Raw genomic sequence first — 27,712 nt, 5'->3', positions numbered from 1 at the left:
AAAAGAAGTAACAGAATATGTAATCTGTCTTTCCAACAGTAATCATATTTCTTTCTTCATCTATCATGTTTTACATATTCAGCAGAAGCTAAGACATAAGTGATTAAGAGCATTTTTATGAATGATGATGAAAAGGCATTCACTTAATTAACCTACATAAGTGATATGATTTACTATTAAAATGTATATTTTTAATTTATATTGATGTCTTAATTCTATTTAAACATAACATTTTATTGCTCTGAATAAGTTTGCTAGTCATCAAGATTTAATGTCTTTTTTGGTATAATCAATTCAAGTACTTTGCAATTTTCATAAATTATATTCCATGCCAAAGTTTAATTTATCTTCAGGCTATATTGATGAATCTTTCTGGTTGAAAGGTGTGTATAAAGATGGAATTTTTCAATCCCTTCATGCAAATTTCATGTAGTTATGAAATTATCATACAGCTTGAAAATGTGACAAACTTTGTGCAAGTTGAAAGTGAAAAGAGGCAGCTGTGTTTCTTGCAGGTTTTAATCTCTAGACATTTCTGTTGAATTGATTACAAATGCAGTGAATAAAAGCTTGTCTATGGGTCTGGAGGAGACACCTTGCTCGAGCTGCTGCCAAGGTTAGCTACTGCAAGAGCACCTGTTTCTGTTATGTTTCTTTCTAATAAGTTCCATCTCAGATGTTACTATGCTTTATTGAATTTGGCTTAATATACTTGAAGAAGAAAAAATGCCATTGGAGGTCATTTAGTCTGTTGGTTTGAATTTTGCTGTTTAATGTTCAGTCTGCTTAAAATGTTGGGTGGCAAAAAAAGAAAAAAAATTGAAGTCTTGATATTTCCATTTTGTATGGTTCAGGGGTTAAAAAAACAAACAAACAAACAAACAAAAAACCCTCTACTTAGCTAGAGCAGCCAAAATTAATTGCATTCTCTATCATTCAGAAATTTTGTCCCTGGATTTTTATATTTGCTAGGCAGAAAAACTATGATTGCTGTGTGCTTTTTTCCTTTAATTTTTTAAATTGAAGTATAGTTGAATTACAATGTCGTGTTAGTTTCAAGTGTATAGCAAAGTGACACCATTCTACGTATCCATATAGGCATTCTTTTTCAGATTCTTTTCTGAATATAGGTTATTACAAAATATTGAGTATAAGTCCCTGGTGCTATATAGTAGGTCCTTGTTGGTTATCATTTGGTTAACTGGATAGATTGAATGTGACGTTACTTAAATATTCATTTGGATATGTCTGTCTAGACACTTTTAACCACTGAAGGATCTTTCAATCAAAACAGACTGTTGTTCAGCATGGTAATCACTGGTATTGCTGTTGTGTCCATGAGTGCTTCCTAAGTACCAGATTGAATTTTATAGAATGGATGCACCTCTTAGCAATGCTCCTGTCATTGGAATGTGAAATGTTGAAGTGCTGATACCCAAGTCAATGCATGCTGGATTCCCAGAATCAATATTGTAACTGCAGACTTTTATTTCCCTGGTAGTTAGGGACAGTTGCAACCATGCCATTTCAGTGGTGGCATCTTTTGAATAGAGTAGGAGAAATTTCATAACACGAGCTCCTGAGATGAACGCAGCAAGCTTGGGATTGTTTCAGCTTTAAAATGCTTGGCTGCATAATCCCTCTCTTTTGCTATTCCTTACTCCTCTGTCCATGGGATTCTCCAAGTAATCCCATGGACAGAGGAGACTGGTGGGCTACAGTCCATAGGGCTGTAAAGAGTTGGACACGACTGAGTGACTTAGCATGCATGTTCTAGCTTTTCAAGTCAATATGAGGATGAGGCAAGAGAAATCTAAGAAGTAGCACCTTTTACTAAAAGTGAAATGAAGAGATCTAGGTTTGAACTCCAGGTCAACTGCCATCAGATCTTGGGACACTAGTAGGAAAGCAACTAGTCTAAATGGACACATTGTCTTTATTTGCAGAATGAAATTGATGAGTATGGTAATGGAACTCTTACAACTTGTGGATATGCTATCATCTCCATGTGTATGTTAGACATGATAATTATCCTTACCCTCATGCCTGTGTGTATGTAACAGCAAGGAAAATATCTCATTGTCCCCAAATCTGACGTCTAATCTTTCCTAATATGTTGGAATTATAGTCTAGACACTTTGTAGAGCTGTGAGACTGAGTCTTATTTTGTGTTACTTTACTTTTTTCTTACCTTTTTGGCCTTTCATGAACCTTTTTTTTTCTTTTTCTTTCTTTTTTTTGGCTCAGCTGCTTTATTTGTATCAAAATAAATTGAAGTAACTCCCACTTAGAACTCCTTGGGGAAAATATCACATTAACTTGATAAATCATAAAGTTGCAGAGTCTCACCCTGCCCCTCTATGCTGCGCCTGCTTCCACACCAGTTGGGAATTATTATTCCTATTTTCAGATGAAGCATGTCAAACGTGGCGAGGTCAGCGGTGAAGGCAGGCAAAGCAGTGCTCATTTGCTCCGTGCCCTGACACGTCATGGTGCCAGAGTCTCTCTGTGAAATAGTTACTCACATTTACTCTTGAGAGTGCCCCACAAGGATGGCTTTCCTGACACAGGCCAGAAGAGTTTTCTATCAGAAAAGATGTATGGGTCATTTATTTTTCTGGAGTTGAGCTGTAGGAGTTGCTTGTATATTTTTAAGATTAGTTGTTTGTCGGTTGCTTCATTTGCTATTATTTTCTCCCATTCTGAAGGCTGTCTTTTCACCTTGCTAATAGTTTCCTTTGATGTGCAGAAGCTTTTAAGTTTAATTAGGTCCCATTTGTTTATTTTTGCTTTTATTTCCAATATTCTTGGAGGTGGGTCATAGAGGATCCTGCTGTGATGTATGTCAGAGAGTGTTTTGCCTATGTTCTCCTCTAGAAGTTTTATAGTTTCTGGTCTTACGTTGAGATCTTTAATCCATTTTGAGTTTATTTTTGTATATGGTGTTAGAAAGTGTTCTAGTTTCATTCTTTTACAAGTGGTTGACCAGTTTTCCCAGCACCACTTGTTAAAGAGATTGTCTTTAATCCACTGTATATTCTTGCCTCCTTTGTCAAAGATAAGCTGTCCATATGTGCGTGGATTTATCTCTGGGCTTTCTATTTTGTTCCATTGATCTATATTTCTGTCTTTGTGCCAGTACCATACTGTCTTGATAACTGTGGCTTTGTAGTAGAGCCTGAAGTCAGGTAGGTTGATTCCTCCAGTTCCATTTTTCTTTCTCAAGATCGCTTTGGCTATTCGAGGGTTTTTGTATTTCCATACAAATTGTGAAATTATTTGTTCTAGCTCTGTGAAGAATACTGTTGGTAGCTTGATAGGGATTGCATTGAATCTATAAATTGCTTTGGGTAGTATACTCATTTTCACTATATTGATTCTTCCAATCCATGAACATGGTATATTTCTCCATCTATTAGTGTCCTCTTTGATTTCTTTCACCAGTGTTTTATAGTTTTCTATATATAGGTCTTTAGTTTCTTTAGGTAGATATATTCCTAAGTATTTTATTCTTTTCGTTGCAATGGTGAATGGAATTGTTTCCTTCAAAAAATGGGCCAAAGATCTAAATAGACATTTCTCCAGAGAAGACATACAGATGGCTAACAAACACATGAAAAGATGCTCAACATCACTCCTTATCAGAGAAATGCAAATCAAAACCACTATGAGGTACCATTTCATGCCAGTCAGAATGGCTGCGATCCAAAAGTCTACAAATAATAAATGCTGGAGAGGGTGTGGAGAAAAGGGAACCCTCTTACACTGTTGGTGGGAATGCAAACTACTACAGCCACTATGGAGAACAGTGTGGAGATTCCTTAAAAAACTGGAAATAGAACTGCCTTATGATCCAGCAATCTCACTGCTTGGCATACACACTGAGGAAACCAGAAGGGAAAGAGACACGTGTACCCCAATGTTCATCGCAGCACTGTTTATAATAGCCAGGACATGGAAGCAACCTAGATGTCCATCAGCAGATGAATGGGTAAGAAAGCTGTGGTACATATACACAATGGAGTATTACTCAGCCATTAAAAAGAATACATTTGAATCAGTTCTAATGAGGTGGATGAAACTGGAGCCTATTATACAGAGTGAAGTAAGCCAGAAGGAAAAACATAAATACAGTATACTAACGCATATATATGGAATTTAGAAAGATGGTAATGATAACCCTGTATACGAGACAGCAAAAGAGACACTGATGTATGGAACAGTCTTATGGACTCTGTGGGAGAGGGAGAGGGTGGGAAGATTTGGGAGAATGGCATTGAAACATGTGAAATGTCATGTATGAAACGAGATGCTAGCCCAGGTTCAGTGCACGATGCTGGATGCTTGGGGCTGGTGCGCTGGGACGGCCCAGGGGGATGGTATGGGGAGGGGGGAGGGAGGAGGGTTCAGGATGGGGAGCACGTGTATACCTGAAATTTTTTTAATTAAAAAAAAAAAAAAACTGTGAAGATTGAAACAATTAGAAATTCATGGAATCCAAAAAAAAAAAAAAAAAAGAAAAGATGTATGTCTGCACAGGAGGAGATATACATCCTTTTCACATTAAGGAAGAATTAGGAAATCACCTTTAAGCATATTTGTTACGCAAAACCATTGTTGTGTGAAGGACGTCAATGGTGAGAAGTGAAGATATCATTGTCTTTTACATCCTATACTTTCTGATGATAAGGTCTGATTTACCAAAAGTTTTTTTCAAAGCTAAATATGTCAAGTATGCTTGAATCATTTTAGCAAAAAATATTAATACAGGATTTCTAATATTTCTTGTAATAGTTCAGTAAGAGGAGGTGTCCTGATTCATTTAAGAAGTTCATAGCAGACCTCAGTACACTAGCAGGCAAGTCCTATGAATGCTTTGCTTCCTCAGTGCTTCTATGGTAAAGAAAAAAACAAGAGCCACCTGCTTCCTCTTGCACTTTTTTTTTCCCCAACACCATATATGCTCCACAAAATCAGATTCTTAGAATTTGAACATACTTAAAAAAAAAAAAACAAAAAAAAACACTAGTTCTTTTTATTGACAGAGAAGTAAATGATTAAATGACTCTTCCAGTGACTTACCTGGCAGTCCAATGGTTAAGACACTGCACTTCTAATGCATGGAGCAGGGGATCAGTCTCTGGTTGGTGAACTAAGATCCTGAATGTTGTGCAGCACAGCCAAAAGAGAAAAAGAAAAAACAAAAAAGCAAATGATTCCTTCCACTACATGATGCCTCATTTTGAAGTTGTTGATCATTGTTAAACCCACCCTGAAGCCCATGTTAGTTTTTTCTGCTCCTAATATTCCAAAACCCTTTTGGAAATGTTTATCAACAATCTCTAAAACTTTAACTGAAACTCATTTTGTCACATACTGGCTGCATTGGATTGTTAATGGGCCATTGATGGAGAATGTAGACTTTTCTTATTCGGTTTCACTGTTTAAATTTTTAATTCTGCCTTTGAGAAAACATATCTCAAAGCATGCCATCTTTTTTTTAAAAAAGAAGTACAACATGGCATCATTTTTCTCAGGCAGCCCAGGGAGAAAAGCCCTGAGATTTGGACCACAACAAAAACTCAATGATGGAAGCAGTCATTCCGATTACCCTGGCACCTCCGGTCATCAAAATCTGTAACTCAGTAAAGAAACAAAACATGAATACAGAACTGTTTATGTGGAGCCAGGGTGATAGTTATAAAAAGGAACTCAAGCCAGACCTTTCTGAGAAATAAAACAGTACTCTCTGGACATTCAAGGACCTAAACTGAGGGAAATGAGAAGCTGCTTGTCTTTTCCAAAGCCAAGATGCTATTGAGCTTATGTAACTAGGACGTCCAGGGAAGCTTCAGTTTAGAAAAGAATGGACCCAGCCAGGCATGCTGATGCTGCAATGCTGCCTATAACTTGTTTCATATCTGCAAGGCTCTGGCAACAAAGCTGATGACTAAGAAGGGGAGAGAAGAAAGCCTTGGAGGAGAGTGATGGAGCAGAAGACATCATCAAACCCTCTGAACATGTGACTGGCAGATTTACACTCTGGTCTCATTGTAGTATCAAATTTCTTCTGATTCAGAGAGAAAAGAATTTGGCTTCAGCGCCACTTGTGTTGGGGAAGACAATTCTGTGGAAGAGGTGAAAAGTGCCATGTTTTAATTCAGCTTCCTGCTTCATCATCCATGTCTCAGGCTAAAGATTAAGGGTCATCGCAGGCCCTATCTGTGATGTGTAGAGAGGCTGAGGAACCTGAGGTAGGCAGTCTCTGGGATGTTCTGCCCAGGTACCCATTCAAGAAGGCTCTGCCACTGGGAGTGCTGTTGGAAGACAGTCTTTCTCTGTCTGTCCTTTCAGCTACTGCACCTGCTGCCAAGATACACCCAGACAACAGTCAGTTGACTCCAGAATACAAAGACCCAACCATTTTGGCCCAAGGAAGCAAATCTCTGATCGATTTTTCTTGCTCTGCCACTCTCCATGGGGCTGTTCTAGATGGTCAGACCTGTCCCAGAGCTCACTTCTCTGCCCATTTATGCTTCTTTCCCCTCTGGATCAAAGATGTGTTTCCTAAAGTTTCCCCCTAAAAAACACCATGCCTCTTTAATTTCATTTCAAGCCTGTTTTCTGGAGAACCCTAGCAGTGGCAGAATGACATGGATTTATTGTGCAAAATATACACAGAGACACACATACACATACTTTTTAAAATCAAAGTAACTGTCTTTGATTTAAGAAATTTATTTTTCATTCCTCCCAGGCATTAGCCATAAAATATTGCCTACTCTTCTCCCATTTTCTTCTTAAAAGTACTCTTTAAATTTAATGGGTTCCTTAGAGTCAAGTTTGTATTGTTGTGATTCATACTCTCTCTTATTTTTGGTGGCCCGGCATGTGGAATCTTAATTACTGGGCCAGGAATTGAACCCACATCTCCTGCATTGGAAGCAGAGTCTTAACCATGAGACTATCAAGGAAGTCTCTGACTCATAGTCTTCCAATGGTATTTTCCCTCAAACTAGGATGGGTTTGAGTTTGAGTTTCCCTCAAACTACCCTCAATTTACCTGGCAGACTCCTCTTCATTGATGATGCAAAAGATTAAAAAAGTTCTTTAAATATCTTCTTCTTATTATTATTTGTCCTAAGTATTATGTATTGTGGGGTTAAGATCTTTCCTGTAACAGTTTTTACTTTCTAATGATGAACAGCACCATTTTAACTGATACTAGTTGTGTGTGTTAAAAATCAAATCTTCCAAAAGCTAAAATCATGAGTCTCAGGCAAATAGAAAATGAACGTGTCAAAGATTTTATTTCACTCATTAATTAATGAGGAAGCCATTAAGATGTCATGACCAGTTCAGAGAACATCTAAAAAGCTAGGATATGGTGTGGGGAATTTAACAACAAAGAGAGGACAAAGTTGTGATATTAGATATGAAGCTCTTGCTTACCATGCCATCTTTGGAGGTATCTGTTACACTGGAAAGAAATTACCTGCATCCCCACTGGACAAATGTCATCTATGACTTTTTGTTTTATTTCCAAGTTTCAACTTATTTTTGCTGATAAGACAGTGTTGATGATGTGTCCCTAGTCACATGGCAGCCACCACTTCCACAAAGGAAGCTGGAATAAGAAAGAACCCCAAAGTGATTACTGCACAATTGCATCAAAATGTCACAGCAATGTTAGTATATTGGATTGTGAGAACTGTTTGTCATGAATTGCCCTTGCTCCTATTCTTTTAGTGAATTGTAGGCTCCTTTTGTATTTCAAGGTCTCCCGGGCTTAGCCGTAAAATCACTCTGGGGTGGCTGGGACTAGTAGGGAAAATTCTTAAAGCTTATAATTACAGACTTAAATTTATTGACTAATTTCTTTGAATGGGCCTATGGTTCAACTTTTGAGGTAATCTCTGTTCTCAGCAGGGTCTCCCAGGAGAAAACTAATCAGATTTCCAGGGCCCTAACATCCAGGAAACCCTGAAACTGCTGTCAGTCAGGTAATGACTTGGCCTGGCAGCCAGCCTGGAAGAAGTGAATAGCTTCTCTGGCTGACTCTAGAAAAGACCTGGGGCTCATATTGCTATTGCAATAAGTTGGTTTAAGGCTATTTTTGATAGTGACTTTACTGGTGATACTTCATCTTTAAAAACTGTGGCAGAAGGAAGCACAGTGAGGGGTGAATTGGCTTTCCTTTTTATGAGATGGGAGATGATCCTTTTAGTCAAAATGGCTCATGTTGCAATTCCATACTCTGATTAGGATTATGGTGGACTTTCCTGCCTCATTGTCTTCTTTTTAAAATCATTTGAAAGAGCATTTTTTACTTTTTTAATTTAAATTTATTTTATAATAGAGTATAGTTGATTGACAATCTGTTAATCTTTGACAATAATTTGACATAATTTGACAATCTATGTGTTATTTTCATGTGTACAGCGAAGTGATTCAGTTATACATACATATGCCCACTTTTTTTTAGATTTTTTTCCCATGTAGATTATTACACTGTATTGAGTAGAGCTCCTTGTGCCACACAGTAGGTCCTTGTTGGTTATCTATTTTACATATTGCCATTATCGTTTAGTCAGTCGCTCAATTTTGTCCAATTCTTTGTGACGCTAGGGACCACAGCCAGCCAGGCTCCCCTGTCCATGGAATTCTCCAGGGAAGAATTCTGGAGTGGGTTGCCATGCCCTTCTCTAGTTTTACATATGGAGAATCCCATGGACGGAAAAGCCTAGTAGGCTGCAGTCCATGGGGTCGCACAGAGTCGGACGCGACTGAAGCGACTTAGCAGCAGCAGCAGCAGCAGTGTGTATATGTTAATCCCAACCTCCTAATTTATGCCTCCTCCCTTTCCCCAATGGTAACCATAATTTCGTTTCCTTGTCTGTGTGTCTATTTTTGTTTTTTGAATAAGCTCATTTCTGTCATTTATTTCAAACTCCATGTGTCAGTGATACCATATGGTATTTGTCCTTCTCTCTCTGACTTACCTCACTTGATATAACAATCTCCAAATCCATCCATGTTGCTGCAGATGCCTGCCCTATCAAATGATATTCTCTCAGGGGTATCTCCAGATGAGATGCAAAACTGTACTTCAGAGAATTCTTTGGGAAGACAGTTGGACCACTAAGTCAACCACCTAGAACTATGTTGGGAGTTGTCCCTACTGCTCCACAATTCTGTAGGCAACAGAAACAGGAATAATTCAAGTGCTTGCTTGTTTCTTTCTCCTTATCCTGAATTATAAATAATAACCATATGGGGATTTCCATAAAATACCCATATACCACTCTACTAGGCAAAATCTTGTGCCTTGTCACCATTCTGCTAAAAAGAAGGCAAATGCTTATTTTTGGCTTGTGGTCTTGAGGGGGCGGGGGGAAACCTTTACAGAAAACCAAGACGAATATTACATATGGACTCCAATCCACACACCAGGCACAAACATGCTGATTCTGAGAAAGATGTTTGCTAATGTCCAAATAACACATAGATTAATAAAGGATTTTTATAAATATACACAATTCTAGATATAGCAAGGTGGTTCTTTTTTGAAACTTGAAATAATTTTTAAATTACTCAAAAAAGATTGGAAGCATTATGCATAATACACATAATAAATGAAAATTTATTTTAAATTATTCCGTCAATACACAAATACATGTTTGCTATAAAATTATTCAATAATAATCCTAGTGCTCTTCCTAGAGACAACTGATATTAGGCCACTGTGATACTTTCCTGGCCTCATTCGAGGCAGTCACATACATTTAAATACACTAAGGAAACACCATGCAGTATTATTATTTGTGTACTTACATAAGCAGGGCTTCCCTGGTGGCTCACACAGTGAAGAATCTGCCTGCAATGCAGGAGACCTTGGTTACATTACTGAGTCGGGAAGATCCACTGGCGAAGGGAATGACAACCCACTCTAGTATTCTTGCCTAGAGAATTCCATGGACAGAATAGCCTGGCAGGCTACAATCATGGGTTGCAAACAGTTAGACACAACTGAGTAACGAACACTTTCACTGTTTTCACTTTTTTTTTTCTTTTTTACATAAGCAGTATACTTATATGTGTTATACCACAGTGTGCTTGCTAGTTTTGTTTTTTTGCATTTTTGTTTAATATATGCCATGGGAAACATAGCATGTCAGTATAAATCGCATATGACTTTAAACTGCTATATTGTATTTTACTCATATTTTTAGCTTTTGTTTATGTTATTGTTTTGTTTTCTACTATTTTTATGTCTTCATTTAATCTGGAATTTGTTTGAGGTAGTATTGTAACTTTATTTTCCAAAATATTATTTCTATCTCCATTTATTTCATGGTTCTTTCTCTCCTAGCTACTTAGAATCTCTCTCTCTCTAGCTCTCTCTCTCTCTCTATATATATATATATATAAAATAAGGTATGAAATGTCTCTCTATACAGAATGTGTTTATGAAATGGATAACCAACAAAAACGTATTGTATAGCACATGTAACTCTGCTCAATGTTATGTGCCAGCCTGGATGGGCAGGGAGTTTGGGGGGAAATGGACATGTATATGTATGGCTGAGTCCCTTCACAGTTCACCCCAAAATATCACAACATTGTTAATTGCATATATCCCAATGCAAATGTTTTTGCTGTTTAAAAAATTACAATAAAAAGATATTGGAAAAAAAAAGGAAGAAAAATACGTTTCTGAATTTCCTGCTCTGTTTTATTTATGTAGTTTTCTTTCCAGGTCCTGTTTCAACATTATACTTATAGGGCATATTTTAATATTGAATAGAACATCCCTCTCTGCTCACCCACCCCGCCAACATAAGGACAGATGATTCCTTTTCAACACTCTGTTAACTACTAATAATTATTTTCTTTATGGTTCTTAGAATTAGCTTTTCATGTTATATGAAAATAATTTTTCTTGGGTTATTCTCTGGGATTTTATTGCATTGAAGAGAATAACTATACATTCCTAAATTATATCAAAGCATGTTCCATCTATTCTAAATGAGTCAAGGTAAATTTTTTTTATTTTCCTTTTTACAGTCCTTTACAGTCCTAGATCTTAAGTTAATTTCTGGATGTTTGGCTGCTTTTGTTGATGAATAAGATTCTTTTCTTGCTATCACATGGTCTAATTGGTTATTGTTGCTCTATAGGAACATTATTGATTTTGTATATTGATATTTATACCCATCCACATTCTTATATATTTATTTGATTGGAATAGCTTGCCATTTTTATTTTGGGAACTAGAACTAAGGATGGAAGTTCATAACACTGTACAGAAGGGGAAGATCAAAAACATCCCCAAGAAAAAAGAAATGAAACAAGGCAAATGGTTGTCTGAGGAGGCTTGATAAACAGCTGAGAAAAGAAGAGAAGTAAAAGCAAAGGAGAAAGGAAAATATACACCCAACTAAATGCAGAGTTCTAAAGAATAGCAAGGAGAGATAAGAGGCCTTCTTAAGAGAACAATGTAAAGAAATAGAGAAGAATAATAGATGAGAAAGACTAGATCTCTTCAAGAAAATTAGAGATACTAAGGGAACATATCATGCAAAGGTGGGCATAATAAGAGATAGAAACAGTAAGGAGCTAACAGATATAGATTACACAGAGGAAGTGACAAATAGATTCAAGGGATTAGAACTGACAGAGTGCCTAAAGAACTATGGATGGAGGTTCATGACATTATACAAGAGACAGGGATCAAGACCATCCCCCAAAAAAGCAATGCAAAAAAGCAAAATGGCTGTCTGAGGAAGCCTTACAAGTAGCTGTGAAAAGAAGAGAAGTGAAAAGCAAAGGAGAAATGGGAAGGCATACCCATTTAAATGCAAAGTTCCAAAAAATAGCAAGGAGAGATAGGAAAGCCTTCCTCAGTGATCAGTGAAAAGAAATAGAGGAAAACAATAGAATGGGAAAGACTAGAGATCTCTTCAAGAAAATTAGAGATGGCAAGGGAATATTTCATGCAAAGATGGGCACAATAAATGACAGATATGGTATGGACCTAACAGAAGCAGAAGATATTAAGAAGAGGTGGCAAGAATACACAGAAGAACTATACAAAAAAGATCTCCATGACCCAGATAACCATGGTGGTATGATCACTCACCTAGAGCCAGAAATCCTGGAATGCAAAGTCAGGGGGACCTCAGGAAGCACTACTATGAACAAAGTGGAGGTGATGGAATTCCAGTTGAGCTCTTTCAAATCCTGGAAGATGATGCTGTGAAAGTGCTGCACTCAATATGCCAACAAATTTGGAAAATGCAGCAGTTGCCGAAGGACTGAAAAAGGTCAGTTTTCACTCCAATTCCAAAGAAAGGCAATACCAAAGAACACTCAAACTACTGCACAATTGCACTAATCTCACATGCTAGTAAAGTCATGCTCAAAATTCTCCAAGCCAGGTTTCAACAGTACATGAACTGTGAGCTCCCAGATGTTCAAGCTGGATTTCAAAAAGGCAGAGGAACCAGAGATCGAATTGCTAACATTCACTGGATCATGGAAAAGCAAGAGAGTTCCAGAAAAAAGCATCTATTTCTGTTTTTTTGACTATGCCAAGACTTTGACTGTGTGGATCATGACAAACTGTGGAAAATTCTTCAAGAGATGGGAATAACAGACCACCTGACCTGCCTCCTGAGAATCCTGTATGCAGTTCAGGAAGCAACAGTTAGAACTGAACATGGAGCAACAGACTGGTTCCAAATTGGGAAAGGAGTACATCAGGGTTGTGTATTGTCACCCTGCTTATTTAACTTATATGTAGTGTACATCATGAGAAACGCTGGGCTGGAAGAAGCACAAGCTGGAATCGAGATTGCCAGGAGAAATATCAATAACCTCAGATATGATGACAACACCCTTAGGCAGAAAGCTAAGAAGAACTAAAGACCTCCTGATGAACGCGAAAGAGGAGAGTGAAAATTGGCTTAAAACTCAACATTCAGAAACATGGCATCTGGTCCAATCAGTTCAGTTCAGTTCATTTGATCAGTCGTGTCAGAGTCTTTGCGACCTCATGGATTGCAGCACGCCAGGCCTCCCTGTCTATCACCAACTCCCGGAGCTTACACAAACTCATGTCCATTGAGTTGGTGATGCCATCCAATCATCTCATACTCTGTCCCCTTCTCCTCCTGCCTTCATTCTTTCCTAGCATCAGGGTCTTTTCAAATGAGTCAACTCTTTCTGTCACTTTATGGCAAATAGATGGGGAAACAGTGGAAACCATGAAAGACTTTATTTTGAGGGGCTCCAAAATCACTGCAGATGATGACTGCAGCCTTGAAATTAAAAGACACTTAATCCTTGGAAGAAAAGTTATGACCAACCTAGACAGCATATTAAAAAGCAGAGACATTTCTTTGCTAACAAAGGTCCATCTAGTGAAAACTATGTTTTTTCCAGTAGTCATGTATGGATGTGAGAGTTGCTATAAAGAAAGCTGAGCACCAAAGAATAGATGCTTTTGAACTGTGGCGTTGGAGAAGATTCTTGAGAGTCCCTTGGAATGCAAAGAGATCCAACCAGTCCATCCCAAAGGAAATCAGCCCTGAATATTCATTGGTAGGACTGATGTTGAAGCTGAAACTCCAGTACTTTGGCCACCTGATGCAAAGAACCGACTCACTGGAAAAGTCCCTGATTTGGGGAAAGATTGAAGGCGGGAGGAGAAGGGGATTGACAGAGGATGAGATGGTTGGATGGCATCACTGACTCAATGGACATGAGTTTGAGCAAACTCTGGGAGTTGGTCATGAATAGGGAGGCCTGGTGCGCTGCAGTCCATGGGGTCGCAAAGAGTTGAATGCAACTGAGAAACTGAACTGAGCTGAACAGGCATAGAAGAGATTAAGAAGAGGTAGCAAGAATAAGAGCTGTACAAAAAAAGATCTCAATGACTCGGATAACCACGATGATATCATTCACTTAGAAGTGGATATCCTGGATTGTGAAATCAAGTGGGCCTTAGGAAGCATTACTATGAACAAAGCTAATGTAGGTGATAGAATTCCAGCTGAGATATTTCAAATCCTAAAAGTTGTTGCTGTTAAATCACTTCACTCAATATTTGAAATGAGCCTTCAAATTTGGAAAGCTCAGCAGTAGCCACAGGACTGGAAAATATCGTTTTCATTCTGGTTCCAAAGAAAGGCAATGCCAAAGAATGTTCAAACTACCCTGTGATTGTATTCATTTCACGTGGTAGAAAGGTCCATACAATTGCACTCATATCACTTGCTAGAAAGGTTATGCTCAAAGTCCTTCAAGGTAGTCTTCAACAGTATGTGAACCAAGAACTCCCAGATGTTCAAGCTTTATTTAGAAAAGGCAGAGGAACCAGACATCAAATTGCCAGCATCCATTGAATGGTAGAAAAAGAAAGAGAATTTCAGAGAAATATTTTCTTCTGCTTCATTGTCTATGCTAAAGCCCTTGACTGTGTGAATCACAGCAGAGTGTGGAAAATTCTTAACGAGATGGGCATACCAGTCTACAGTACCTGCCTCATGAGAAACCCGTATGCAGGTCAAGAAGCAACAGTTAGAACTGGACATTGGAACAATGGACTGGTTCAAAATAGGGAAAGGGATCAGTCAAGAAAAACTCTCCAGAGAGCAGGAATAGAAGGAATATATCTCAACATAATAAAAGCTATACATGACAAACCCACAGCAAACATTATCCTCAATGGTGAAAAATTTAAAGCATTTCCCCTAAAGTCAGGAACAAGACAAGGGTGCCCACTTTCACCACTACTATTGAACATAGTTTTGGAAGTTTTGGCCACAGCAATCAGAGCAGAAAAAGAAATAAAAGGAATCCAAATTGGAAAAGAAGAAGTAAAACTCTCACTGTTTGCAGATGACATGATCCTCTACATAGAAAACCCTAAAGACTCCACCAGAAAATTACTAGAGCTAATCAATGAATATAGTAAAGTTGCAGGATATAAAATCAACACACAGAAATCCCTTGCATTCCTATACACTAATAATGAGAAAATAGAAAGAGAAATTAAGGAAACAATTCCATTCACCATTGCAACAAAAAGAATAAAATACTTAGGAATATATCTACCTAAAGAAACTAAAGACCTATATATCAATTCAGTACAGTTCAGTTAAGTCGCTCAGTCGTGTCTGACTCTTTGTGACCCCATGAATTGCAGCACGCCAGGCCTACCTGTCCATCACCAACTCCCAGAGTTCATATCAAACTCATGTCCATCGAGTTGGTGATACCATCCAGCCATCTCATCCTCTGTCATCCCCTTCTCCTCCTGCCCCCAATCCCTTCCTGTATCAAAGTCTTTTCCAATGAGTCAACTCTTCACATGAGGTGGCCAAAATACTGGAGTTTCAGCTTTAGCATCATTCCTTCCAAAGAACACCCAAGACTGATCTCTTTTAGAATGGACTGGTTGGATCTCCTTGCAGTCCAAGGGACTCTCAAGAGTCTTCTCCAACATCACAGTTCAAAAGCATCAATTCTTCGGCACTCAGCTATAAAACACTGGTGAAAGAAATCAAAGAAGACAGTAATAGATGTTCATGGATCGGAAGAATCAATATAGTGAAAATGAGTATACTACCCAAAGCAATCTATGGACTCAATGCAATCCCTATCAAGCTACCAACGGTATTTTTCACAGAGCTAGAACAAATAATTTTACAATTTGTATGGAAATACAAAAAACCTCGAACAGCCAAAGCAATCTTGAGAAAGAATGGAACTGGAGGACTCAAACTGCCTGACTTCAGATTCTACTACAAAGCTATAGTCATCAAGACAGTATGGTACTGGCACAGAGACAGAAATATAGATCAATGGAACAAAATAGAAAGCCCAGAGATAAATCCATGCACCAATGGACACCTTATCTTTGACAAAGGAGGCAAGAATATACAATGGAGAAAAGACAATCCGTTTAACAAGTGGTGCTGGGAAAACTGGTCAACCACATGTAAAAGAATGAAACTAGAACACTTTCTTACACCATACACAAAAATAAACTCAAAATGGATTAAAGATCTAAACGTAAGACCAGAAACTATAAAACTCCTAGAGGAGAACATAGGCAAAACACTCTCCGACATAAATCACAGAAGGATCCTCTATGACCCACCCCCCAGAATATTGGAAATAAAAGCAAAAATAAACAAATGGGACCTAATTAAACTTAAAAGCTTCTGCACAAAAAAAAAGGAAACTAAGCAAGGTGAAAAGACAGCCTTCAGAATGGGAGAATATAACAGCAAATGAAGCAACGAACAAAGAATTTATCTCAAAAATATACAGGCAACTCCTACAGCTCAATTCCAGAAAAATAAACGACCCAATCAAAAAATGGGCCAAAGAACTAAATAGACATTTCTCCAAAGAAGACATACAGATGGCTAACAAACACATGAAGAGATGCTCAACATCACTCATTATCAGAGAAATGCAAATCAAAACCACTATGAGGTACCATCTCACGCTGGTCAGAATGGCTGCTATCCAAAAGTCTACAAGCAATAAATGCTGGAGAGGGTGTGGAGAAAAGGGAACCCTCTTACACTGTTGGTGGGAATGCAAACTAGTACAGCCATTATGGAGAACAGTGTGGAGATTCCTTAAATAACTGGAAATAGAACTGCCATATGACCCAGCAATTCCACTGCTGGGCATACACACTGAGGAAACCAGAATTGAAAGAGATACGTGTACCCCAATGTTCATCGCAGCACTGTTTATAATAGCCAGGACATGGAAGCAACCTAGATGTCCATTAGCAGATGAATGAATAAGAAAGCTGTGGTACATGTACACAATGGAATATTACTCAGCCATTAAAAAGAATACATTTGAATCAATTCTAATGAGGTGGATGAAACTAGAGCCTATTATACAAAGTGAAGTAAGCCAGAAAGAAAAACACCAATACAGTATACTAATGCATATATATGGAATTTAGAAAGATAATAACGATAACCTTGTATGCGAGACAGCAAAAGAGACACAGATGTATAGAACAGTCTTTTGGACTCTGTGGGAGAGGGAGAGGGTGGGATGATTTGGGAGAATGGCATTGAAACATGTATAATATCATATGTAAAATGAATTGCCAGTCCAGGTTCGATGCATGATACAGGGTGCTCAGGGCTGGTGCACTGGGATGACCTAGAGGGATAGTACGGGGATGGTGGTGGGGGGAGGTGGGAAGGGGGTTCAGGATGGGGAACATATGTACACCCATGGCGGATTCATGTTGATGTATGGTAAAACCAATACAATATTGTAAAGTAATTAGCCTCCAATTAAAATAAATAAATTTACTAAAAAATAAATAAATCTAAAAAAATAAAAGACTATATATTGTCACCCTGCTTACTTACTTCTATGCACAGTACATCATGTTAAGTGCCTGGTTGTATGCATCACAAGTTAGAGTCATGATTGCCAGGAGAAATATCATATGTATCAGAAATATCAGATAACCTCACCTATGCAGATGATATTACCCTTATGGCAGAAAGTGAAGAGGAACTAAAGAGCCTCTTGATGAAGGTGAAAGAGGAGAGTGAAAAACCTAGCCTAAAGCTCAAGATTCAAAAAATAAGATCATGGCATTCAGGCTTATCATTTCATGGCAATAGATGGGGAAGAAATGCAAACAGTGACAGATTTTATTTTCTTGGGCTCCAAAATCACTGTGGACAAGTGACTGCTGCCATGAAATTAAATGGCACTTACTCCTTGGAAGGAAAGTTATGACAAACCTGTGCTGTGTGCTCAGTCACTTCAGTCTTGTCTGACTTTTTGCTACCTATGGACTGTAGCCCACCAGGCTCCTCTGTCCATGGGATTCTCCAGGGAAGAATACCGGAGTGGGTTGCCATGCCCTTCTCCAGGGGATCTTCCCAACACAGGAATCACAAACCTAGACAGTATGTTAAAAAGCAGAGACATCAGTTTGTCTACAAAGGTCCCATATAGTCAAAGCTATGATTTTTCCACTAGTCATGGACCATAAAGCAAGTGGACCATAAAGAAGGCTGAGTGTCAAAGAACTGATGCTGGACTGTGATGCTGGAGAAGACTCTTGAGAGTCCTTTGGAGTGCAAGGAGATCCAACCAATCCATCCTAAAGGAAATCAATCCTGAATATTCATTGGAAGGACTGATGCTGAAGCCGAAGCTCCAATATTTTGGCCCCCTAATGCTGAGCCGACCCATAGGAAAATACCCTGATGCTGGGAAAGATTGAAGGCAGTAGGAGAAAGGGACAACAGAGGATGAGATGGTTGGATTGAATTACTGATTCTATGGACATGCGTTTAAACAAACTCTGGGAGATAGTGAAGGACAGGGAAGCCTGGCGCACTTCAATCCATGAAGTCACAACGAGTCGGACATGACTGAGCAACTGAAAAACAAAAACAACAAAATCCCCATTTTACTTTGTAGACATCCAGTTAGTGCCACCTGTATTAGTGTGTGTTTATTGATTCCTAAGCAAGCAATCTCTGTTTCTAGCAGAAGGTAAACAGACACATGCCTTATCCTTAAGGAAATGATATTTTTGGAATTAAAATGAGTGTCTCACTCTCCTACTCCCTTCAATCTTTCCCAGCATCAGGGTCTTTTCCACTAGGATTTCCTTCCAGTACCTGAATTCTGCCAATTGAAGGCGCAGGAACAAAAGAAAAAGTCACTGATGGTTAGCACATTTGTTTTGTTTTGCTTTGTTTTGTTTAACAAGTACATGCTAAACCTGCTGCTACCGAAAAATTTGAAATCTGTGTAGTAATGCATCTACACTTAATTCTTGACTTTAGGCAAAGTAATTTGTATAGATAACAGCTGCTCCAAGTTCAAGGAGAGAGAAAGTGTGAGAGGGAGAGTATGACACTGCGTAGTTTTGTGAAACAGGACCCTGACCTGGCACATTCAATGTTGTTCCAGAAAAAAGGTCCTCAGCAAAGAAGTTTTATTTGAATGTGTGTGATCCAGACTGCAGGCCCACACGAGAGAAACAGAGGCTCTTGTTCAGGGAGGGTACAAGGAATTGAGATGTTTTTCTGGAAGCAATGAGCATTTGTTGAGCTGACACAGGGCAATTTTCTAAGACAGATTTAGAATGATGATGGTAACCTTTTTAAGAGTTGATTCATACTCAGTCCAAGGAAACATCATCATAATGAAGACACTTAATACCAAGGGCCAACAGAAGAGATTCATATAAAATTGCTTCTATGTAGGCTGGTGAACTAATAGTTTAGGCTGTCCAGAAGATTGATATGGAAGAGAGAATAAATGCACATGTGTATACTACTTGGTGGGAGAATCCACGGAAGAGATGAGAAGAAGAAAGTGGAAGCAGCACTTAGTTGTAGTACTGACCCAAACTGTTACCAAAAGTGGGGTCTGGCTGCTCACTGCTTGAAAGTCAATACTGGAGAGCAAAGTTGGTAGAAAGGAAAGTTTTCTTTGTTTTGGAGGTTGCCAACTTGGGGAGAGGACAGACCCCTGTCCAAAGTGACAATCAGTGCTCAACAACTTTTAAAGGAGAGGTTCAGGGGTGTATAGGCAGAAGGAGGGGGCTACATGCAAAAACAGCAGTCAGTTCTGACAGTCATTTGAAATTGGTCATGTAGTGGTCTGATTAGCAATATCTTGATTGTTTTGGGTAAAATTATCTTCAGTTTTGGGTAGATTTGTTCCCATTTCTTTGGGACCAGTTCTCCAAACTGTGATAACTTAGGTAATGGCTACAATCTGGTCTTCATGTAGTAAACTTCCAGCTGGTGAGGCTTTCAGTATGTACAAGACAGCTCATAGGGTATGGCTTAGAATATTATCATATACCCTGAGAAGGAACTAAAGGTCCTTGATTTTGTTTAGTGGCTAAACTATTATTTTGTCCTGTTTGACTGATTTCCTTTCTTTCTGCATCTTCTCACTTCTCTGATTAAATTTATTCTGTGACTAAGGTTTTTCTACAGACAAAGGCAGGCAGAGGACATGGGGTGGGGGAGGAAGGACCATACATCCCTGCTCCATTTCAAAATACTCTAATCAAATAGCTCATTTTGGGATTTTTAGGGCTTTGAAGGTATCCAGGCGTTGAAGGTCAAGAGATCCCAGTCTGACTCCTGGCTCTGGAATTGATTCTTGACTTTGGCCAAAGCAATTTCTTTGTCACTAAGTTTCCTCAACTCTGTAATGTGAATAATATGAAGAATTTCTTTTTTCCAAATGAATATTAAATGAGTTAGTTATACAGTTTCTAGCATATAGTAAGTATGTTTGAATTTTTTTTTAGAATTAGAAGCATTGTTCTGATTCTTAAACATGTTGCTTAATCTAGATTAAGTGCAAGCATCAGAAACATAATTCTCAGCTACTTTAAGAATAACTTCTTTTTATTGCTATGTTTCTTATTGTTCTTCTCCCAACTTTATAGTAAACTCTAGGCAAGAAAAAGATAAATAAGCTAAAAATATATGAGAGCAACAGCTGAAAATTCAAACACCTTCAAGGGCCAGAAAGGCAGTCTGAAAGAATGAAATTGTCCTGGTAAGGAATGGGGCCAAGTGGACAGTTCTTATCTTGTCGTAAATGAACTGATCCCAGGGCAGCTGAGCTTTGTCAATCAGGGAAGTAGCTTTTTTAACAGGTTTTCAGATTTTTCAATGGAAGACTTACTAGAATTTTTAAAATTATTCATATTTATTTATTTATTTACTCTGGGCCAAGCCCAGTGCCAAAATAAGGGTATGGTCTTTTTTGTTTTTAAGTTGAAATATAGTTGATTTACAAAGTTGTGTTAGTTTCAGGTGTACAGCAGTGATCAGTTATACACATACGTATTTTTTTCATATCCTTTTCTGTTATGCTGCTAAGTCACTTCAGTCGTGTCCGACTCTGTGTGATCCCACAGATGGCAGCCACCAGGCTCCCCTGTCCCTGGGATTCTCCAGGCAAGAACACTGGAGTGGGTTGCCATTTCCTTCTCCAATGCATGAAAGTGAAAAGTGAAAGGGAAGTTGCTCAGTTGTGTCCGACTCTTAGCGACCCCATGGACTGCAGCCTACCAGGCTCCTCCATCCATGGGATTTTCCAGGCAAAGTACTGGAGTGGGGTACCATTATGGGTCATTACAAAATATTGAGTGTACTTCCCTGTGCTATACAGCAGGACCTTGTTGGTTACCTATTATAAATAGTAGTGTGTATCTATCTATAGGGTCACAAAGAGTGGGACGTGACTGAAGTGACTGAGCATAGCACCCACAAGAAATTTAAACAAGTATTTATTGGGTCTCCTGCTGTAGCAGGAGAGAGTGAGAATAAGTAGTATGTTCCCTTGCTCACTTCCGGAGTAGAGATCTAGCTGATTTCTTATATGGAGTGAGGGTAGGGACAGGTCCAGGAGTCAGGCCAGAGGGATGGTTTAGGTGGAATCAGTCCTGAATATTCACTGGAAGGACTGAGGCTGAAGTTGAAGCTCCAATACTTTGGCCTTGATGCCAAGAGCTGACTCGTAGGAAAAACCCTAGATTCTGGGAAATATTGAGGGCAAGAGGAGAAGAGGGTGACAAAAGATGAGATGGTTTGATGCATCATTGATTCAATGGACATGAGTTTGAGCAAACTCTGGGAGATAGTGAAGGACGGGGAAGCCTGGCGTGCTGCAGTCCATGGGGTCACAAAGAATCAGACACAGTGGAGTGACTGAATTGAATAGATGGTGTTGTGTGCAGGGGGCATGTACAGTATCCTGTTCTGATTTTTCAGAAGTGGGAGTTGGGTTCTTTTGTGGTTTTTTTTGTATCTTGTTGTCCATAAATTTGGAGTGGGAAATGGCAACCCATTTCATTATTCTTGCTTGGAGAATCCCATGGACAGAGAAGCTTGATGGGCTGTGGTCCATGGGGTCACAAATAGACAGACCTAACTGAGCGACTGAGCACACACCCACATCCATAATTTGCCCCAATTGTGAACACACACAGGTATTTTCAGTCCCTTACAGTTTCTTTGTATTTTGTTGCTTGAGGAAACATTTCTCCGGGTGCAAGCACTGCAGCAAATGATTATCCCAGGTCCCAGCTTTTCTCAGTTTAAGAAATTAAAGTGAGGGTGAGAAGAATTCAAGACTGTGGCTCTTAGTGTGGAGAGATGCTGATGGATCCAGAGATAATTAAGGGTGCAGATGAATAGGACAGGACTGAGGGAGAAGGACTGTGAGTGAGAAAGGGGAGTGAAGATTGTGGCAGCATTTTCTGTACAGTATTCAAGTTTCAGGAAAGATTCACACCTCCACCAACACAACACAAAATAGGTGACCTTGTCAGAAAAGGGAGTGTGCTTACCACCTGATTGGGCATGACTGTGTGGGTGGGGAGCATCTTTCTTGAAGCACTCTATTCTTAGTCTACAATATTACCTCTCCATAAGAAAAAGGAGCCTAACCTCTAGTTTTTCTCCCTCTTAAAGAATAAAAAGCAGCCAGGCGAAAATGGAAATTTAATTCATTGTGCAATTTGGTTCATATTCATTGTGTCATTGTGTTTTACCAGCATCTGCAATTGAAATGACCCCTTATTTCCGGTCATTCTCACCATACTTTATATGTCTCAAACACCAAGGAGTGTATTTCTGCTAGAAACACCACCCTAGCCACTTCTTCATTTATAAACGTGTTGACTAAGTCACACACAAGCAAGTGTGCAATAGATCTTGCATTCTCCATCTCTTCCTAGAAGAAAAATGCCACTAACAAGATATATGAAGAGTTATACAAATCCACCACAGGGAGTGACTACAAAATAAGAGGAATAATAAAACAAAACATTTACCTACATCAGGTCTCCTCTCTTTATTCTACACCATCTCTAGGAAAGAAATAATGAACCTTTCTTCATGATCTGCTTGTGTTTATAATTGATTTATCTTGTGGTTAAAAGGAGATTTACTCACTAAAATTGAGACAGACAGGAGAAAGCAATTTGGGTTTGACCTTCTGGCCTGCTTGGGTATCACTTATCAGAACTGAAAACAGAGTGGAGTTCTATCACTCCTTCAGAATAAAACACTAGATTAATTCTTTAGAAACATTTTGTCTCAATCTTGCAGAAGCAGCCAGTGAATACTGTATATATATTTATGGATCTGATAACCTGGTGTGATTCAGAGATGGCAGAATTCTCCCCACTTCCAACTCTTGCTTTTTGAAAATCTTTTTTATGTGTTTATTTTTATTTGTTTATATTGCTACACCAGGTCTTAGTTGCAGCATGTGGAATCTAGTTCCCTGACCTGGGGTTGAACCTTGTATCCCTGATTGGGAGTTGGGAGTCTTAGCCACTGAACCACCAGGGAAGTCCCTCAATCCTATTGCTAATTAACATTTTGTCTACCCTGCCAGGCTTGCAGATTTTTTATTCACATTATATATTCATTTATTTAACTTACAGCTTTGTTTCTTATTTATTGTGATATTCCTGGTCAGAGATAACATATTTAGAATTCATATTTGTATCCACTTTGATATGAATATATTTTTATTGAGTCACTTGCTGGACCAGGATTTAATAAAATTATAGCATGAATGACTACAAATAAATGAGGCTCAGAAAGGAGAGATGATTTATACAATAAACAAATACCACCTCATTACCGCCATTGTTTTCCAACTTACCTTTTCTCCATTAGGACACTCTGTAGACCTTGGAGACTTTAATGTGTCCTCCATTTTTCCACTTCTATGGGCTTTAGGCCAAAGCATTGAACTTGAAATAGAATTTGTGTTTTGTAAGGACAGGCTGACTCTGTATCCTCTCTGAACTCTCCCAGAATTCCCAACACCAAATCAATAACTACTGATGGAATTTGGCTTAATCCTTGGCTTATTGTCTCTCTGCACACATTTTTCTTATATCCTCTGGTTTAGGTTGGTAGAATTCTAGGTTTCCAACAGTGACAAAACACTCTGTCACTTTGAATCTCCTCTGTTCCTGATTAATTTGCAACAAGCGTTGCAACTCTTTCTGAAGCCTTCGAGATGTACCCTCAGGAGAAAGTTGGGTTGCAATTTTTTTCTGCATTATAGAAGAAGAAATTTATTTTCAAAATAATGATTTGGGGGTAATCACTGGGAGATATATATACACATACATGCATGCACACACACACAGTCTACTAGTTCTAATCATTGTGAGGCTCAAGAAAAAAGAACAATGATTAAGGATGTAGCATATTCCATAATCTTAACTAAGCCTTGTAAATAAACACATGAAATAGACTGATTCTTATTTTAGAGATCAAGGAGCTGAGGCTTAGGGGATTCAGTCATCATGTGGTCATTATTGTCATTAGGTCTTATGGCTATTGGCATGGAGTTTGATGCCATGTCTGTCTGGTCTTAACATCCATCTCTTTATAGTACTTGACACAATGCTGCATAAGCTTTACAAAGTGGAAGGTGCTCAGTCGTGTCTGACTCTGTGACCCCATGGACTGTAGCCCACCAGGCTCTTCTCTCCATGGAATTCTCCAAGCAAGAATACTGGAGTGGTAGCCATGCCCTCCTCCAGGGGATCTTCCTCCCCGAGAGACCAAACCCAGGTCTCCTGCATTGCAGGCAGATTCTTTACCCTTTGAGCCACCAGAGGAGCCCAAGCTTTACAAAGCTTGTTGCCTTTTCTAACTCAGTGCGCCAAACAGCTTGCTTCTAACATTGCCGGAGGGACAGTCCCACTCTGTGCATTTACCTTCAGATAAATGTCTGCTATAGACAAAGATTGGGGCATCTCTGTTAGCTCAGTTGGTAAAGAATCCTCCTGCATGCAGGAGACCTAGGTTCAATCACTGGGTTGGGAAGATCCCCTGGAGAAGGGAAAGGTTTCCCACTCCAGTATTTTGGCCTGGAGCACTCCATGGACTGTAGTCCATGGGGTCACAAAGAGCCAGACACAAGTGAGCAACTTTCACATCACTTTAGAGGAAGAATACATTTTATTTCATTTGCAAGGAGTCCAGTCATCTGAAGTTTCTATGTTAAACATGTCAAGTGGAAGATTCCACATGAACCATAGTTTTTTATTTTATTTATTTATTTATTTATTTTTTGAGTGGGGGAGTACTTTTTCCAGCCTGAAAACACATGCCCTTTTCCCCAGGTTCTTTGAATTCCTAATTCTCACTGGAAAATTTAATGGAAAAGTCCAACACATCATGCTAACAGATTACTAATTAAGTATTATCATTTTGGGGATATTAAACCTCAAAAATGTGAGCACTGTACCTAATATTTTTTCTCCTTTTATTTTTCACGGCTCAGGGGGAACATCATCAAGACAGAAAGGCTTCCTAGGATGCATACGCTCCTTACACTTGAATGGGCAGAAACTGGACCTGGAGGAGAGGGCAAAAGTCACGTCTGGAGTTCGGCCAGGATGCCCGGGCCATTGCAGCAGTTATGGCAGCATCTGCCACAATGGGGGCAAGTGTGTGGAGAAGCACAGTGGATACTTCTGTGATTGCACCAGTTCACCATATGAAGGACCCTTTTGCAAAAAAGGTACAATAGAAATCTATGTTTTCCCTACAGGTTGTGTTTTAGTGCCTACATATTGTATTCATGTCACAGGAAACTCATGCCCTTAGAGAATCCTCAAACATTCATTTACTCTCTCTCAATTTCCCTCTCTGCATACTCTCTGGATTGCTTCTCAACATAATTCATATACACATCCTTCATGTGTGTGGTGGAGAAGGAAATGGCAACCCACTCCATTATTCTTGCCTAAAATCCCATGGCAGAGGAGCCTGGTGGGCTACAGTCCATAGGGTGACACAGAGTCGGACACGACTGAAGCGACTTAGCATCAGCAGCAGCAGCATGTTTGTGGATCCTGGCAGTACAGTTGAATAGGATAGGTAGTAACGGGAAAACACACTTGATGTGGCCTAGAGTCAGCTGAGCCCTGGGAGAGGTGGCTGTCATTTCTGTTGTACTAACTTTCCTAATTCCAATTTCTTCATCCACAAATGTGATCAAATAATCATAGAATCTAGCCCTGGAAAACCTTGAGAGACCTTGAAGCCATCATGAATCATTTTTACAATAGGGAGAGTATAGGTAAGTTAATAAAATCCATATCATGTATTTAAAAAAATAAAATCTCTCAATTCTGCAGGTGACATGAGTGGGGTCTGAGGCTTTAAAAGCCTTGCCCAGGGATTCACATTTAGTTTCTAGGTGGCTAAGAATGGAGCACAGGCATCAAAACCCCTGCCCTAGTACCCTTCCTAATCCTATAAATTAATTTCATTGGGAAAAGCTAATCATGTTGGATACACACACTTGAACAAGGACTGATGCTTATGGTGTAAATTCTCTAGATAAATTAAAACTGACTACAAACTATAAAAATTCACGATTCAGTATCAATACCTAGTGTTTTTCAACTAGAAGGACAAACGATTTGGTCTGCTATCAATCTTTGCAGAATCTTCTAAAGTTTATTCTATTGATGGAAAATAAAGATTGTTGGACAAAGAATGTAAACATTAGTTCAAGAGCAGCATTTAAACTATTAAAATAAAATGTTTTAATCACTTTGAAACACCATTTACATACAAACAATGATAGGAATTGCAAATAATTCTTGTCAGTTCATGAAAACACATCTTTCAAGCACCAGTAACAAACAGTGTTTTATTTCATTCAACTTACTCTTAGAATTTAAAAATAATAGAAAAAAAAAAAAAAACAACGCTCAATGTTCTTTTTAAAAGACTGTAATTTAAGCTTTTCATTCATTGACGCTGGCCTCCTCCCCAGTTAGTTTGAATCATTTGCTTATTGTTGCTGGAAAGCATTGTGCTCCTTGGGAGAAAATTACCGATACAAATTTTAGGGCCAGCAGAGTGGCAGGCCTGCATGGAAGATTGAACTAAAGCAGGTCCTGTGTTGGTAGGCTGTTCATGTCAGCTTCTGGGTTTTAACACTGGTGGAAGTCTGTGGAATAATTTCCCCTGAAATTTGGAATGTCATCCTTAGACTGGCTCTACATGCTGCTGCTGCTGCTGCTAAGTCGCTTCAGTCGTGTCCGACTCTGTGCGACCCCATAGATGGCAGCCCACCAGGCTCCCCCATCCCTGGGATTCTCCAGGCAAGAACACTGGAGTGGGTTGCCATTTCCTTCTCCAATGCATGAAAGTGAAAAGTGAAAGTGAAGTCGCTCAGTCGTGTCCAACTCTTAGTGACCCCATGGACTAGAAGAAGCAAATAACACTAAGCAGAATAAACACTATCAAGCCCAAGTCCCTAAAATCTGCTAGCATTATTTTATAAGATCTATAACCAAGTGTTTGTTTGGGAAAAAAATAAAATATAAAGAAAAATGATAGAACTCTATGCATTTCTCCAGAGACATTTTTCAAACATCTCATAGATCATCTCACTCTAAATTTAGCCTAATTTCCCATTGGTTCCTTTCTTTGAAACAACTCCTATTCATTATCTTCTGTCCATGCCACTGCATCTTTTGACTGTATTTGTTGAAATATCTGCTGTGCTCTCTTCCTACATTTTAGTGTGATCTATAAGAAAAATGGACAAATATGTACTTAGCCTTTTCAGCTTGCTTCATATTTCACTGTTTGTGAACTTTCTC

At 38.9% G+C, this 27,712-nt stretch overlaps 1 protein-coding gene across 1 annotated transcript in view; it reads left to right on the top strand.

Annotated features, from left to right (window-relative positions):
• The window catches only part of CNTNAP5 (contactin associated protein family member 5), a 1,036,258-nt gene that overhangs the window by 863,008 nt on the left and 145,538 nt on the right, over window positions 1-27,712 (top strand). The window contains exon 18 of the mRNA XM_070389061.1: window positions 25,372-25,611. Within this exon, the coding sequence (XP_070245162.1) occupies window positions 25,372-25,611 (240 nt within the window). The remainder of the gene's footprint in view (window positions 1-25,371; window positions 25,612-27,712) is intronic.

Source organism: Bos mutus, chromosome 2, assembly GCF_027580195.1.
Source record: "Bos mutus isolate GX-2022 chromosome 2, NWIPB_WYAK_1.1, whole genome shotgun sequence".
Lineage (NCBI taxonomy): Eukaryota > Metazoa > Chordata > Mammalia > Artiodactyla > Bovidae > Bos > Bos mutus.
This window is presented reverse-complemented; position numbering and strand designations above follow the sequence as displayed.